The sequence below is a fragment of the Tachypleus tridentatus genome, chromosome 10 (genome assembly GCF_004210375.1).
Source record: "Tachypleus tridentatus isolate NWPU-2018 chromosome 10, ASM421037v1, whole genome shotgun sequence".
Classification (NCBI taxonomy): domain Eukaryota; kingdom Metazoa; phylum Arthropoda; class Merostomata; order Xiphosura; family Limulidae; genus Tachypleus; species Tachypleus tridentatus.
Window position 1 is genome coordinate 184,928,304 of NC_134834.1, and position 18,233 is coordinate 184,946,536.

General features: G+C 32.6%; 1 protein-coding gene across 6 annotated transcripts in view; it reads left to right on the top strand.

The window, feature by feature from the left end:
• Nucleotides 1-9,835, top strand: part of LOC143231111 (glycogen phosphorylase-like) — a 53,804-nt gene extending 43,969 nt beyond the window's left edge. For 3 of the 6 annotated variants that reach the window (XM_076465716.1, XM_076465717.1, XM_076465713.1), the window contains 5 exons: nt 1,016-1,143; nt 3,921-4,055; nt 4,459-4,525; nt 6,850-7,095; nt 7,849-9,835. In XM_076465716.1, coding sequence (XP_076321831.1) covers nt 1,016-1,143; nt 3,921-4,055; nt 4,459-4,525; nt 6,850-7,062 — 543 coding nt within the window. In that variant the 3' untranslated portion in view covers nt 7,063-7,095; nt 7,849-9,835. The remainder of the gene's footprint in view (nt 1-1,015; nt 1,144-3,920; nt 4,056-4,458; nt 4,526-6,849; nt 7,096-7,848) is intronic. The other 3 variants (XM_076465715.1, XM_076465714.1, XM_076465712.1) reach the window with 1 other exon arrangement.
• Nucleotides 9,836-18,233: the final 8,398 nt, after the last annotated feature.

Here is an 18,233-nt window from a genome sequence, read left to right on the forward strand (position 1 = left end):
AAAGTTTCACTAGCATATAAACCCATATCATTTTTATAACAAGCACTATTCAAAAGTAATTGCTTCTATGCATTGCATTACACATCAGCTTACTAGAAGATTGCATGAACTTCATCTGGTGTAAGTATTTACGTTAAACATTGTCCCCGATATTCAACATGTCTAGTGGATCTGTTTGATCCTGTTAGACTTCAAAGATCGTAATAAAATTCGCTAACATCATAAACTCTTGAAAAACAACCAAAACTTTTCTTTTGCATTGTTTGCTGACCTTTTTGATTTTTGTTATTCATTCGTTATTTTTCAAATTTTTCTTTTGTTTTTATTTTCATAGGATAAGATGTCAAAAGAAAGATTGTAGGGTTAACATGTAAAAGATTTGTAGTTAAGACGTTAAAATAGTTTCTTTGTTATTTTTATTCTTGCTTTATTCTTCATTCTGTAATTTAACACAAGGTCCCAAACTCAGTCTCGTCAGTATTGGTTTTGAGCCCTAAGGTCTCGGACGTTAAGGTTTTGACTGTATGTAACTCTGCATGTGCAGTTTTTAAGTGTAATGATGTATAATAGATGACAAACTTGTTATGTTTGTATAGGAAAATAGACAGAAAAAAAGTAGAAGAAATCATTTTCAAAATGCTGACTATCCAGTGAGCTATGTATGGAAGTCAATCCTTTAAGAATGCTCTTATCTTTTTTCTTAATTTGGATCTGTTAAGAGTTTTTTGAGTAAAAAAAAAAGTATATTTGGGCAATTTAATCGTCTTTTTAGTTTAAACTCTAAAATAATGAACATGGGAACTGTGAAATATCTATATGCCAGGAAAAATAAAACAAACTGTGGGTGACTACAAATGAAAATTGTCGTAATATCTTATGTTTTTTCCTTCTAGTGTTTTATTTTAATAAAAGTACTTTTATCTGTCTCATATGATTTATTAAAGTTTTTTTTTAAGTTCTATTTCCTGTACATTTTGTTTATAAGAACCTTATCTATTTTGTTAATTTTTTACAGCTTAATGGTGCCCTCACTTGTGGAACATTAGATGGAGCAAATATTGAAATGAAAGAAGAGATGGGGGCAGAAAACATCTTTATCTTTGGAATGACAGTGGATGAAGTTGAAGAATTAAAAAGAAAAGGGTAAACCTCTTAAGTTTATGAATATAATGCTTGAAAATAAGGATTATGTTTGGACCTTGGGTTGGACGTGTTAAGTCCATTGGTCAATAACTTGGTGAGATTGTAGAACATATTTGTTACTATTCAGTCTAAGTGTAAAGAACCTGTACTACCTTAAGATCAAACTATTAAAATTGTTCAGCTTTGTTGTCACCACTCCACTGAAGTGCTCTTCTCTGTAAGTCGTTTAACACTAAACATGGGGTGGGGGGGGGCATATTTTGCATCCAGGAAAGTGTAAAAGAAATAATGTTAAGTCTGTTACACACTTATGGAGTGAAGGATTTGCTTTAAAGCTTGTGATAGATCAGATGGTTAAGAGGTCAATACTCTGCAACCATTTATTCCCAAACTGAAACAGAAGGTATTAAAACCCAGTTAGTAATTAACTTCTTCATCATCATAAGCAGATACCAGTAAATATCTTGTTCCATTTGATCTGACAGTCACTGTTTTGTGTATTGATATTATATTGTGTGGGCCCAGCATGACCAAGCGTGTTAAGGCATGTGACTCGTAATCTGAGGGTCGCAAGTTCGCATCCCCGTCTCGCCAAACATGCTCGCCCTTTCAGCCTTGGAGGCATTATAATGTTACAGTCAATCCCACTATTCGTTGGTAAAAGAGTAGCCCAAGAGTTATCGGTGGGTGGTGATGACTAGCTGCCTTCTCTTTAGTCTTACACTACTAAATTAGGGACGGCTAACGCAGATAGCCCTCGAGTAGCTTTGTGCGAAATTCAAAAACAAGCAAACAAACAAACAATTATATTGTGTTATAAAACAAATAATGCTCAGAGAAAATTCTTGAACTTTTCTGAAATGGGTATAAAGTGTTTTAAGATATTTTTGTATCTTTGATAACATCAAAAAAAGAAATTCACTAATTTGAGCATCTTTGGAGCCATTTACTCCTGGTGAAAGAAAGTCCACTTTCCAAAGACACTTGGGTCTTTTTTCTGATACCAACTTCTTTTGTGAATTATAATGTTTGATATCATATCCTGACATTTGTTTGTTACAATAACATCAAATTGCAACATTTGTGATATTGATTGAACAACAATGCCCTGAGAAGTTTATTTTTGAATAATTATAAATAATAATAAATGTGTACCTTTTGAAACATAGTAAATAAATGTAAGAACAATTTCTTTTTAGCTTAGACTTATGTTAAAGATGCTTATTGTAAGAATATATGTGTGTGTGTATATATATGTTACTAAAAGTTGTGACAGTAAACTTGGTTATAACACTGGAAGATAATTGTTGAAAGAATTTAAACAACAGTTATAATGATTGTAAAAGTTGAGTGTGTAACTGTAGGGGATAATGGTCCACATAATAGTTATAACCAGTCCAGCAATGTTTCAACAGCTACTTACTTGAACAATGTACAATAAATAATTTATAGAGGTGTTTTCCAAGCACTAAACTGGACTACGGAGTTACAAATACTGGATTATATTGAATTAATGGGATTTGATTCCAGAAGAACTGCAGGTTTACCTGCTGATGTAAGAAATGAACAGAATTTTTTTGTTGTCATTATTATTAGGGTTTAGAAAAACAAAAAACTGAAATTTTCATGTTATAATGTTTTACATATGCTTGTTGCAGTTTGGAAATTACAAATCTTGAGTTAATTTAACATGAAGTAATGGTAGTGGAGGGAAACAAGAAAGATGACAGTTAAGAACAGTCAGTAAGACATCAAGAAATATGTCAACATGGTTCTGTCACTGCTGTGTAATATGGGTTATAAATAAATTACTGTAAACAATGGTCTAGAACATCAAAACGTTTTCCCTAGTGAGAATTTGATACAAATTAGAAAAGGGAACTATTTGTGTTACCAAAACAAGTAACAATTACAAAGGCACAAGGCCTAGGCTTTTGTGTCTTTTATTTTGGTTTGTGCCAATTTATTTTTTCATGAATGTACGTTATGTTGTGAAGTTAAGGGTTAACCCTCTCGATATGTTTAGCATCAAAATGCAGTTAATAACTCAAATTCTGATATTATTTAAGTTTTAATTCTATAACTTAAGAAATTTTTGAATACATTTCTAGTTGGAGCTTGCCCTTGTTACATCACACTTGTTTGTAATTTAATAACATAACCTGAGCTGTGCTTTTACCATGTGTTGTACAACTTTAACCATGTGATTAGATGCAAGAAATGGTTCAGAGTGTAATATAACAATTAAATTAAATCAGATACAAACTGTTAAGGATAAATAATTGTAATATTGTATTACAACTTGCAGGCATTCTAGGAAAAAGAAAGTGTTACTTAGGTTTATTTAATATTTTTTTGGGTACTTATGTGGTTGGTGAAATTAACTTAGTCTGCGTAGTGTTAGGGTAAAAACAATAACAAATAAAATATAAAGTTTTACCAAAAACAGACTTTTTATATTCGTTTCAGAGATTTTAGAAGCTATTCAAATGAAACTTTAGAAAAGTGTAAGATCATACTGTTAACATGAAAATCACTTTCCACTCATTGCCAAAAGTGTCTGTAAATATAGAGCTTGAACCCATACCAGTGTGTGTTAATACTGTAACTCTATTCACAGGAATAATCATTTTTGATAGTCTGTTTCTTTAATTGGAGCCAAGGGTAACTGCTGGCTGCGTATATAGTGGTAGTGAATCCAAACCAAGGGTAATCATAGTTTGTGCTGTAAAATGGTACTTGTATAATGGTTTACTTTTTTCTTATTCTCACTGTAGGTACAATGCATGGGATTACTACAACAAGAATCCTGAATTAAAACAGTGTATTGATCAGATTGGTAATGGTTTCTTTAATCCACATAACCCTGATCAGTTCAAAGATGTAGCAAACATTCTTCTGAACCATGATAGGTAGAAAGTTTTATGATATTTAAATATTTGTAACATCTTTTTATTAACAAATCTCTAGAATTTTGTGCATTATTTAGATATTTTGTAACATCTTTTTATTAATCAGATCTTCAGAATTTTCTACATTATTGAAATATTTTGTAATGTGTTTTTATTAATCAAATCTTCAGAATTTTGGATGATATTTAAATATTCTGTAACGTCTTTTTATTAACCAAATTTTCAGAATTTTGTACATTATTTAAATGTTTTGTAATATCTTTTTATTAACCATACCTTCAGAATTTTGTACATTTATTTAAATATTTTGTAACCTCTTTTTATTGCAAGTTTTGTTAAATGTTGGACCCCTGTTGTCTAAAATATAGCAGCTTTTCTTAAATTAATGACTTTTTATTATTAGATTTTTCCTGCTGGCTGATTATGAGGACTATATTAGGTGCCAGGAGCGTGTTAGTGATATGTATACGGTAAGCTCTTTTAAAACAACACTAGGATATTTAATACTTTTATTCATGTTTTTAAATGCTATACATTATGTAATATTTTTACTAGAAAAAATTTGCTTGTTTCTGTGATTTGTAAGTAAAAGAATGGGGTTTAGTGTGGCATAATGATTAGTGTTCTTCAATTATGAACCTGAGAATTCATGGTTTGCTTCTTGTTGCCACAAGAAAAATGCCCTCCATGCTTTTCAGCCATGGACGTTTTATAAAAGGTTATGGTCAAATCCTACTACTGAGTCTGAAGAAAGTAGACAAAGGTTGGCAGTGGATGCTGTTAACTTTCTACATTTGCTTTAATTTATTAGTTTAAAATTAGGGACAGCCATGCACAGGTGACTCTGTGTTCACTTTCTGATAGAATTCTGAAACAAATAAACAAGAGTAGTGGAATTAGAAGAACTTGTTGCAAGACAAATAAAGAAACATTTGTGGGAGTTGTGTTGTGATGTTAGAAACATTTGTGGGAGTTGTGTTGTGATGTTAGAAACATTTGTGGGAGTTGTGTTGTGATGTTAGAAACATTTGTGGGAGTTGTGTTGTGATGTTAGAAACATTTGTGGGAGTTGTGTTCTGATGTTAGAAACATTTGTGGGAGTTGTGTTCTGATGTTTGCATTACATGATAACATTGTTAGCCATACTAGATTGTTTCTGAAACTTAACAGTTGTTTTATATTGATCTTTGGTATATAAAAATTAGATGAATTGTTGAAATCTAAAGTTGGTATACATTTTTTCTGGTGCAATTTTGTTTGTGAAATCAAAATATAATGGAAGTAAAGTTGTGAGACATATTTAGAGCATCATTTTTACTTAATAGATAATGTCTTCAGTTATACTTTTATGTTAACATGCATACATTCATTTTATGTATAGAAAAGAACCTGTTAGTTGATCTAGGCTATACCATCCACTAAATTAAACTTTAGAATAAAAGTAAGCCAACCCTTACTACAAAAATATTTATCAGACATTTTATTACACTCTCTTAAATTTACAGCTTCCACCACATCTGAGCACAGATAGCTCATTGTGTAGCTTTCTGCTTAATTCCAAACAAACAAAATCCACCACATCTGGATGAAATTCATTCTAAAAGCTACCTTTTTTTTTTTTTAGAGAAATAAAGCTGTTTTCGTTGAAATAAATCACACCCTGCCAAAATTTATATTTGTATCCTGTAGTCCTACAATTAAGTATTAGAAAATATGATGCATCAACTCTATCAGTACCATTTATAATCATAAACACTTTAATTACATGCCCTCTGACTCTTGTTTGTTCAAGAGGAAACAACTTCAAAGATCTTAAACTATCCTTATATGACAACTTTTCAATTTCAGGTATCACTGTAGTAGCCCTTCTCTAAACCTTTTCCTAAAATTCAATGCTCATTTTGAGTTAAGGAGCCCAAAATTGAATACAATACTCCAAACGTGGCCTAATCAATGACTTATACATTGACATTATAACCTCTTTAGACTTGTATTCCTTATTCATGTACATACAATCCAATATCCTGTTTGTTCAACTACTAGCAACATCACGTGTATGGGTGGCTGAATAGACTGATCAACTAATACACCAATGTCTTTTTCTTCCATAACACTTAGTTATTTCCATCAACTTATTTTTCAAATTAAGATATCCCACATTCATTACCTTTCCTTTATCATAATTAAAACCCATCCACCATTTATTTCCTCAAATCACTAAATTATCTAAATTATTTTGTAAATCAGCAGCGTCCTCTTCACAGCCAACAACACCCAAAACCTTGATATCATCAGCAAATGTAAGTAACTTATTGACCATTTCTTCATCTGCATAACTGATGTATCTCACAAATAGCCCTAAGATACCACACTTAAACCAGTTCGACCAAACTCCATTTATAACAACCATCTCCTTTCCTCCATCTAACCAGTGAGTTAGCTTACCCCTAACACATAAAAAGGAACTTTCTTAACAAATCTATTATGTGACATCTTGTCAGTTGCTTTTTGGAAAATCCAGGTATGCCAAGTATCTGTATCATCAGCTACATAAGTAGTGTCCTCTTCAAAGGATGTTCAATGACAAGGATATTCCCTAATGAAATCATGTTGACCATCCAACAAAAATGTTAAATTTTGTTAAGTGACTTTTCAAAGCATCTTTTATCAGACTGAAATGTTTAAAAGTACTGTGTAAAATTAATTTCTTAGTCAAAAGGAATTTATCTTTTACTTTTGAACACTCCAAAAAAACGTGAACTGAAAAACTGTCTCTTTTTTCTTTCTTGTAAAGAATACAGAAGAATGGATAAAGATGGCCATTATGAACATTGCCTCATCTGGCAAGTTTTCCAGTGATCGTACCATCTGTGAATATGCTAGGGAGATTTGGGGAGTGGAACCGTCATGGGAGAAGCTTCCTGCTCCTCACGAACCTAAAGAAGAAGAAACTAATGCTCCACAGCAGCCTAAAAAAGAAACGAAAAAACCTGAGAAAAAGAAATAAGGAAAAAGTATATTTAAAAACATGTTCTTGGAGGTTAGTAATGTTATTCTGTTTTTCCATTACTGTGTTTTCTTTATGAAAGCTGTTCTGTAAATCTGTTGGTACATGCTCTAGCTATTTTAATAGAATTCATGTAAAAGTGGAATGCTTATGTAACAAACAAATATATTACAGAGATCCTACTGGTTGATGGTAATTGGGCAAAACTCTTTGTTTTCGCTTTGTCATATCATTACAGGGAAGCACAAAAAACTTGATTCTGTAGATTTAGTATGGGCTTAATTTTGTACAGATTTTGATAAATTTATTTGAATTAATTAACTTGTTTTGAAGTCTACTGTCATAACATCCTTGAAACTCACATCAAGTTACAAGTTTCAAATCCATTTCAGAAGGAATGTTTAAACCATGTGCAACATTCTTTCAGTCATTTTTATATCTTTAATTTTTCTTAGAGCCTAATCTGTATAAAACACATTTTGTAGCAAGTTTCAACTGCACACATGTTCCTGCATGTGTTTGATTTGTGATTGATTAGTGGTAAACAGGTTAATCAAATGAGAAAAGTTCACACTGCTCATATTTCTTTGAATGACTGTTTATTCAGTAGTTACTATTGCTATTCATGTTTTTTCATGCATGCTTCAATAATTTTATTATGTATATTTGTTTTGGTAATAATCAGAAGTGTTGCTAGATGTTTCAAAGAATCGAGCCCATAGGCTCAGGAATTTTTCAGAGTTTTGCTTTCATATTGATCATGGATTTCTCTCTTGATTTTTCAAGACGGACACCAACTGGAGATTTGGGACACAGACCCCCATGTACCAGTGACTAAGAATGCTTCTGGTTATAACAATGGTGATACTGAATGGTGTAACAGTTTCTGGTGTAATATAAGTGCGAAGATATATGCATTTTTTAAATTCAAAGCAGTTGGCTATACGGCAAATAATTCTGCTGAAACACTATAAATACTATTTAGTAATTGTTGTTGGTTTGATGATACAATTAAGATTTAATATAAATTTTTATTGAAGCTTAGAAGTAAAAACTAAGTGTTTGGTTCTTGTTAATAATTTATTTCTTGTTTTAGACATTTTTTTTCAAATTAACTTTTTTAAATCCTAGAAAATATGTGAGATTGATGTATTTTCCTATTGTTAAGCCACATAACAGCCTCTCTGGAATGTTGATAGTTTTTAACAGTACGATTTGATAACAGGATCTCTGGAATGTTGACAGTTTTTAACAGTACGATTTGATAACAGGGTCCCTGGAATGTTGACAGTTTTTAACAGTACGATTTGATAACAGGGTCCCTGGAATGTTGACAGTTTTTAACAGTACGATTTGATAACAGGGTCCCTGGAATGTTGACAGTTTTTAACAGTACGATTTGATAACAGGGTCTCTGGAATGTTGATAGTTATTAACAGTACGATTTGATAACAAGGTCTCTGGAATGTTGATAGTTTTTAACAGTACGATTTGATAACAGGATCTCTGGAATGTTGATAGTTTTTAACAGTACGATTTGATAACAGGATCTCTGGAAAGTTTTAACAGTTGACAGGATCACTGGAATGTTGATAGTTTTAACAGTACGATTTGATAACAGGATCTCTGGAATGTTGATAGTTTTTAACAATGAGTTTTGATAACAGGGTTCTTGGAATGTTGACAGTTTTTAACAGTAAGTTTTGATAACAGGATCTCTGGAATGTTGACAGTTTTTAACAGTACGATTTGATAACAGGGTCTCTGGAATGTTGACAGTTTTTAACAGTACGATTTGATAACAGGATCTCTGGAATGTTGATAGTTTTTAACAGTAAGTTTTGATAACAGGATCTCTGGAATGTTGATAGTTTTTAACAATGAGTTTTGATAACAGGGTTCTTGGAATGTTGACAGTTTTTAACAGTAAGATGTGATAATTGTATCTGTGGAATGTTGACAGTTTTTAACAGTAAGATGTGATAATTGTATCTGTGGAATGTTGACAGTTTTTAACAGTAAGTTTTAATCAGTGTTATAGAAACCATTACTTATCAGAAGACCTCTTGAAAATATCAAAACCGTTATTATTTAAATTATTTACCATAAAGGGCCACCAACTGTTTATGGTACAAATGGTGATAACTGAGTACTTGTATATCAGAGTTGATCAGTAATTATGTTCGTTAACATACAGTAAATATATAATTCATATATTCATTATTTTTTCTAGGTAATAACGGCCTTTTGCAGTGTGTACAGGAATTTCAATCACAATCTCTTCTCCTGTATAGACTTTTCCTTGTTCCTTTTGTTTATAAATGGTTTGTTGACAGGTGCCTGTTTTTCAGAAACAACTAGATGTGCCTTTTGTTTGGACTTGATCACATAGCAGAATTTTTGAGTTGATTTTGAAGTGCTACAAAAATTACCAACATCTAAGTTGTTGTTGTTGTTGTAATAATTGTTGTTGTTATTATTATCAGTGTTGAAAAAGTGTTGTTTTTGCTTTTATAGACCTCTACATTTTAAATTTTAACTACAATATTTAAATCAATATTAGTATTAATGTTTAAGAAAGGCTCTGTGTGATTAATGGCTTCCAGAGATCAGAGGATGGATATTATATTTAATATATATTGCCTACTGTACGTAAACAGACTATTATTTTACTAGTTGTTTTGAAGTAGTTAGAAAGCACGTGACCTAAATTTATTGTTTTTGTTGATTTACAATGACAAGAAAAAAATAAGTAAAAGTTGAGTTTGACTTGCTAGTTTTTGTGTTATTCTTTTAACTGTACGTGAGTCATCTTCCACTGTTATGAAAGATTACACGTATCACTCTTATTGGAAAAATTAATGTAACTCATTTCAGTTTCGATTTATTAGTCATTAACTGAGACGTAGGAGCCATAGGTCCCCTAGTGGTCCAGTTGAACGTCTATGGACTTATAATGCAAAAATTCGGGGTTCGATTCCTTTTGGTGGACACAGCGGATGGCTTTATTCTGAAACAGACTTTTATATTATCTACGAAGAAATTAGAAAAATTGTTTACCATTACAGACTTGTAAGTTACATACCAGTTTCATTTAAGACCAAAATAGTAAACATTAAATTATTTGACGAAGATTTTGTGTAAAACATAGTAAGGGTGTTGCTAAAGCCAAGATGTTAATATTTCCTACAAACGAAATTACCCGCTCCCTAGTGACGGGAAAAGTTTAATCGATCAGTTTAAATTATTCCATGGACTTTAAAAAGGTTAATTGTATTTCACTCTTTGTTTCACTCAGAGCTACTTATACTGACCACCACAAAAGTAATTGTCGAACGTTTCTGTCATGCTAAGGGACACTTAACGATAACATACGGTAAATCTACATTTTTATTATTTATGTTACGTCACATTTTAAAATATGAATGATGGTTTGATTAATTCATAACAATTTAATTTCGAATATCCTGCTTGTGAAATAACATCAACATTATCCAATTTTTTTCTACCGTCATTTCAAAAGTGAATGCTGAGCTTTGTCTACGTGCACAGCTTTTACAACGGCAAACGTTAGGATAGACAGGCGTCACGGTTCGCAACATATATCGCATCACTGAGTTACAATTATTTATTTAATGGAAGCCTAGCTCATTCTTTTCCATAAAACTAGTAAATTTCAGGATAAGGTTAAAAAACAATACTTATATGTTTATTCCTGAGTATCATAATTAGTTTGTATACGGCTGATGGTTAGGGCCACGCATTCTACGAGTCGTGAGTTTAAATCCCCGACACTGAAAATGCTCGCTGTTTAGAGATGCTGTCATTGTAAAAATGTTTGGCTAATACAGAGTATCCGAGTAGCTGACGTCACAACTGAATTTGATTAAAGAACATTACTAAGATTCTATTAGGATCTGAAGACAAATTATCGTGGAAGACCATACTTGACCGTAAAACGATTCAAAGACAAATGTTCGAATTTTGTTAAAGAACTTTAAAAATCAACAACTACTGGTTGTTATATGTCGCTTTATTGTTTAGTTGCTATTAAAAAGTTATGGTATGTTTATTCATATATGTGTTTACCAAAATTATTCGCCTGGAAAAACAAAAATAATATAAAAAGGAGGTGTAAATACAATATATTGCATAGTTATAATAATGTTATTTAGTTACCATAAGAACAGTTACACCTCCACAGAAATTGGTTAGCTTTTCGGACTGTGGTTTGTGTTCCATTTCCTCCAAAATAAAATCGCGTTTCATACTTTTAGGCCGCGGATGCATTATACGAGTGATAAATAAATCCTATTATTCCATTATATAGTAGTCCATGTGTTTATGGTGAGTACATTCGGAAATGTGCGGACGTACAACAATATTAAATGTATTTCAGTAATTTTAGTAGTTATAGCCCAGATAGCCCATTGTGTACCTTTTGTGCTTAACTACAAACAAAAACAAACTGTAATTTCGAAATTAGAGCAGAAAGGGTTCATGTGCAACTTTAAACGTGAAACTCGACAAGCAACGGCCTAATGTCCTCCACAGTAAGTACATACTTTCAGATTCCAAATTCCGGGTGAACGCCATGTTGTTTGAACGACTACTTTATCCCTGGATGCGAGAAACTCAATACGACGAGTCACAAACTGGATTTATGCTTTACCAACTGAGTTAGCTGAAACGGTTTTCAGACCACAGGGCTTTCTAATGGAAACTACTATTCGACAGGGGGCGCATGGTTAGGTTCTCATTGTTATAGTTGAACAAATAATATTCATCACTAACATCACTGAGATAGTACGTGCTTGTCTCAGGCGTTATTCACAGCTTCATCGTATGAACGGAACATGGCGTACTGGTCACGAAATCCAGTTCGATTCCATTCGAATAAGTACGTTTATTGTTCAGCAAGAAAAGAGAAGTTTTTAGTGTTAGCCACGTGCAGTGGGCTTTTCTTCTGTATACACACACATATATAAATTTCCTGCCGTACATTTAGTGTTGAAATTTTCATAAAACTTTAATGTTATCTACCGTACTGTATAAAACACAATGCGTGTTATCTTTAAATAAAGGCTTTGACATTTCGTATCAGAGGTATAACTTGTCTCATGCCTGGTCTTGAGAACATCACCATGGTAACAGTTAACGAGCTCTTACTTTTCTAAACATGAAAAAATGATAACAGTAAGAGAAGTGCTTTCAGCGTTTTTGACACGAGATTCTAATATTCCGTTGTTGTCGTCGTCATGACAACAGAGCAAGAAGAAGATTGCTGGAGTGTTTACGACACTTGAATAAATTAACGATTACTAATGCGTGTGCCAGGCTTAATGTTTCTCTATCATTCTCCCAGGAGATTTCGCGTGCAGGTAGATAGACGATACGACTGATAGTCGATCAATCGCTCCTAAAGAAAACATAACCTGTTGCTTTTAGATCACCAGCATCGTCTGGTACGCGAGAGTTCGGTAGCATGGATGGACTAGTTTCATCACGTGATTTTCTAGCCGTATAACTATTGGGAATGAGGGAAAGTTTATTTAGTAGGGGCCATTAAAAATTAATGAAAAGTAGGTTAATGAATCGTATGATTTCTGCTGCTGTGTTCTGAAAATGGAGACGCGTTATTATTTTATATTCACTACTTTATACAATGGGGGATGTTTCCAGTCGAAGGTACTCGAATGTTGTCCAACTCCAAATACAAATTTGGTAAAGGATATCAATAAATCTACTACTTCTGAGACTGAACAAATATCGTTATGTTGTAGTTTTTGTCAAAAGCTATCAGTAAAATCCACAAATTTTCATTACACAACGAGGTTTTTTTAAAAAAAAATTTCATGCAAAGCTACTCGAGGGCTAACTGTGCTAGCCGTCCCTAATTTAGCAGTGTAAAACTAGAAGGAAGGCAGCTAGTCATCACCACCCACCGCTAACGCTTGGGCTACTGTTTTACCAACGACTAGTGGAATTGACCGTGACATTGTAGCGCCCCTACGGCTGAAAGAACGTGATGTTTGGCATGGCGGGGATTCGAAACCGTGACCCTCGGATTACGAGTTGAGTGCCTTAAGAACCTGGCCTACATTGCAAGGATTAATATATCTATGAATAGAGCCGAACGTGGTCGAGCTAAAGCTAAATTTCTAGCTTTAAGCACTTTATAAAAGAATCAGCCAATCCAGTTATTCAATTTAAATAGTTGGACAAACACTATGCAACAAAGGGTGTTCGTGATTGCCTAATAAGCTGTTTAAAGTTAGGGACAGCTATACTTAAATCCTAGAGGTCTCTCACCTAATAGTTTAGTCCAAGTGCGCATTAGGCGCCGTTCAAGTGAAAAATTCCATTTCCTTTTCTATGAAAAATTATTATTGTTAATAAACTCATCCATTTTCTCAATTTTTACCAATTCTCCAGATGATCACTTGTCTACTGATTCGAAAGTTGAAATATTAAAATAAATAAAACCAACAGCAACAAATGAACAAAAACACATTGTCCATATTATAGTCTGAGATCGCCCTTGGTAGTTAACGTGCAAAGCTCTACGCTCCAAGCACGTTTAGCTGTGTGCATAAGTACATATCAGATGCCATGTACGTTGAAGATGTCAAGATAAGTCTTTCAGAATAATTTCGTACAATTGTTTCCAGCTTAAGAGTTAGGTTACCTTAAAGACAACGTATTTATAATACTAAGATATAATGGTTTGATTCAACCTCAAAGTTCCCCCGTGATCCAGCAGTAAGTTTACATTCTTATGACTTTAAAAAATGAGGGGTTCGATTCCCTGAGATAGACAGAGGTCAAATAGTCCATAGTATGGCTTTATGCTAAGGCAAAGAAATAAACATTTCATATTAGTTATGACTTTGTAAAAATGTATTTGATTTTTATTAGAATGTTCAGCCAATTTAATGGAAAAAAACGTTCCAACGAATACGGTCCAGCTATTAAATTATGAGACGCGATGTGCATGCAGCAGCAGGAATGTTAGCTGTAAGAAAAGCGTTCAAAATTGGAAAGTTTGTCTCCGCCTGATTTTCCAAGTCATCACCGTTGATACAACGTTCACACGCTGTTAATATGTCATCTGTATTAAGGATTACACTTAATGTTACAGTTGTCACTTGCTACTATATATTTCTGGCTGTATGGTAGCTACTTAGCTCACTTTGAGTAAAAATATTTTGCTTCTGGTTTTTGTGTTTTTCTTATTTCAAGCTGAGGCTAACCGCTGTTCTTCCAGGGAACTACTAATTCAGAAAGAACATTGCCGATAAAACGTTTTTTTCTGGGTTTTCCTCTTTCACACTATCGTGTGACTCTTCTAACATGATCTTTGTGCAACCCTCTACTTAAAATTCCCTGGATAGGGGCTTGGTCATTTTGGCCGACCACGTAACCGTGAAATTAAACATATTATAATTCTGAATGTATTAAATATATCTTAATTGAACCTTAATTAAACAATTTTGCAAAACACCAACTGTATAGCGTTGATAATTGTGGTGAAAAATTAATATTTTTGAAACACGCATAAAGTGCATATTTTAAAACAAACTTAAGTGAGAAATCTCCGATTCGCTTTACTTAGAAAAACTCAAGAATGAAACATTGTAATTTCACGAGTTTACTTTCATCCCAGATAAGAAAAAAAATCCTTTCCATAGCTTTAGAAGAAATACAACATTTTCATTAAAGTTGTAAAGTTTATTTCCTGTGTTATACTAAGAAATAAAAAAAATCGGATATTTAACACTTAAGGTTGCTTTAAAAAATGCACGATTTTCATGTTTAAAACTACTGATTTTTCATAAAAATCACCAAGGCTATAAGCACTACCAATACTTCAAAAATGTCGTGAAAAATAGTATTTCCACTTTATTTGTTGTGAAAATTCAGAATATTCTTTTAATTTTACTACACTTCTCAAAAAACGACAGTTCATAGAAAGGATAAAAACGAGGAATTTTTGCTCAGTGTCCTTAAACATGAAAGTTTATTACGGTTTCATTTCCAAATTTATTCCATCTTTAAATTTGTTCCTATTTGAAATAAGTATACCTTTAGGAGCAATATAATGTTTTTTATTAAAGTCGAAAGACATTATTCTTGAGTTTTCCTAAGAAATAAAGAGAATCTGAGATTTGATAATTAATTTTCTTTAAAGTACTCTGCTATTGACGTGTTTTAAAAATATTTTCCTTTAAAAACCTTTTTTCCTTTTTAAATACCGAGTAAAATTTTATTTTCATATTAATTTACTAGAACGGTGCACTTAAACCGTGCTCTACAAAATGGAACTCTTTTTTTTTTTTTTAACGAAACTTCCAATATTTAAGGAAATATTTGTTAGGAAAATTTAGACTATTTTCTGATATACAAGTTAAGAAAAGAAAGTCAGTACTTGGGCTTCAAAACGAGAAAGTTTTAATTGAAAATTCCAGAATTTAGAAGATTATTGCAACTATTTTTTTTTCAAATGTATTGCATCTTTAAGTTTGTTTGAACTGAGAATGAGAGAAATTCACTTATTTATAGCTTTCTAAATAATTTAATATTTTTAATTAAAGCAATAAGGCTTACTTGTCACTTTTTCTAAGGAATACAGAGATCTGAAGGTTCGACTGGTGTTTTTTATTTAAAATACGCTCTTTTTGATGTGTTTTTAAAAAAATCATCAAAACTACAACTTCTTTGAAGATTTTCAAAATTTGTATTTTCATATTATTTTACTAAAAAGATGCACATAATGTACACTTTACAAAATGGAACACTTTTCACAAGAACTCCTAATATTTAAGCGTTGATTTGTTGTGAAACTTTTTTCCGTTATTTACTTTACCAATCAAGAAAAGACAGTTAATATGTGGGCTATAGAGGAATTGTCATTCAAAATTCCACAATCTAGAAGTTTATTATATTATGTATTGTTATTTACTTCGGATAAGGATCAGATTTATTATATGACGTACGTTACGTACTACTGCTTGAAATAACCGAAAATTTGAAATTGAATTTAGAAGTTAATAACTTGTTAATATGTATTTCGTTTATATTATTTGCCAACAAGATTGTTACACACAATTTTCTTTTTAACACAAATATATTTTAATATAAAAATACGATTAATAATTACGGTTATTACTAATAGTTATTACAAATGATGGTTTATATAAGACAGTTTTACAAACTTGCAGACAATACTGATTCTTATATCCAGTCTAGAACAGGACGAACAAATTAATTCCGAGTTGATATTGTTGTACCATGCTTGAGCTAACGGTGTCTGTCTTGGCTAGCCTCTCATCCTACCACCTCACTTCTTCCAGTTTAATGTCCTCGTAGTAATAATAACGTCCGAAGTAGTTTGCTAAAGTTGTTCGAAACCTATAAATCTTCCTGGTCAAATTCTGTAGTTTTCCGATTAATAGATGTTGATCACAATTTCAGCTTTCTAAGCCCAAAACGTACTGACTGTAATTGTCCAATAATCTTCTTTAACTGTCTCTCAACTGGCTGCGTTTTATACAAATCAAGCGAGACTCTAGAACCTTCACCACAGTTTGCGACAATACTGTCAATCACCTTTACATACACATCTAGTACATTGTTTATTCTTGCGTACACGAGCGTTCTACAAATTTCGAGAACAGTCAGGATTTGCACAGTAGAAAATCAACAAGATATGTCGCATGCAAAAAAAAAAACTATACAGAAACAAGCGTAGGCACCAAAATAAATGTACAATGATAAATCCGTTACAATTACATTTTTTTTCAAAGGTTAGTATACCTTTAATTTTATTTGTAGTATGATCGATGTTTGTTTTTTGAATTTCGCACAAAGCTACTCGAGGGCTAGCCGTCCCTAATTTAGCAGTGTAAGACTAAAGGGAAAGCAGCTAGTCATCATCACCCACCGCCAACTCTTGGGCTACTCTTTTACCAACGAATAGTGGGATTGACCGTAACATTATAACGCCCCCACGGCTGAAAAGGCGAAAATGTTTGACGCGACGGGGATGCGAACCCGCGACCCTCAGATTACGAGTCATACGCCTTAACACGCTTGGCCATGTCGGGGCAGTATGATCGAAATAATTTTAATTATCTTGAGTATTCGAAGCGGTATAATATTTTTATTGAATTAGTAACGCTTCATTCTTGAGTTTTTACAAGAAATACAGAGATTTGAGGACTTGACTCTTAATTTTGATTTAAAATACACCATTTTTGACGTTTTTCAAGGAAAATTTTATTTCCATATGACTTTACTAGAAAGATGCACTTAATCTGTACTTAAAAATATGAAATATTTTCATTAAAACTTACAATATTTAAGCCTACATATGTTGGAATAATTTAGGCTATTTTCTGATATACTATACTACTTCAGAAAAGCAATTTAGCATTTTGGGTTTAAACAAGAAATTTTCCATTGAAGATTTCAAATTTTAAAATAACAAGAAATTTAGAGAACTTAATTTTGTTGTCACTCTTCAACTAGATAAAGACCAAACGTATAATTTTTACGTTTTTGTTTTTATGAAAATAAACAAGAACGAACTGACTAATAAATCATTCTTGGTCACCATTTATCAAGGTCGACGACTTCGAGCTCTGTAACCAAAGACTCAAGAAGGTCATTCGACATGTGTTGCACCCAAAATGACAGATTGAGTGTTGGTTAAATTACTTCTGGTGTGCACAGGACAATCTGTGAAGGACATCATCATAAGCCAGAATAACAGAATTCCAACTCTGGATGAGGTAACGTGAGATCAACTGAGAAGAACCAGAAGTAATGTTTTCCTGTTTCCAACTCTGGATGAGGTAACTTGAGACCAACTGAGAAGAATCAGAAGTGCTGTTTCCCTAGTAGATGAGACAGTGAATATCAGTTAGTGAAGAGTGGCCAAGAACGTTTTTAGTCTAGGATGTGTTCTGTCATGAATGACACGTGTCGTGAAGAAACCCAAAGACATGCTGAGGTGATAAACGAGCTGTAAGAAAAAACTGGCATGGACCAGAGCAAGGTTAAAAAATTATTGATGGTGTTTTAGCTCGGAACCCACGGTGTAAAGGCTTTGGTCACAACTGCTTGTTCCTGTAAATGAAGCAAAGCAGATGTTACAACCAATGTTCAAA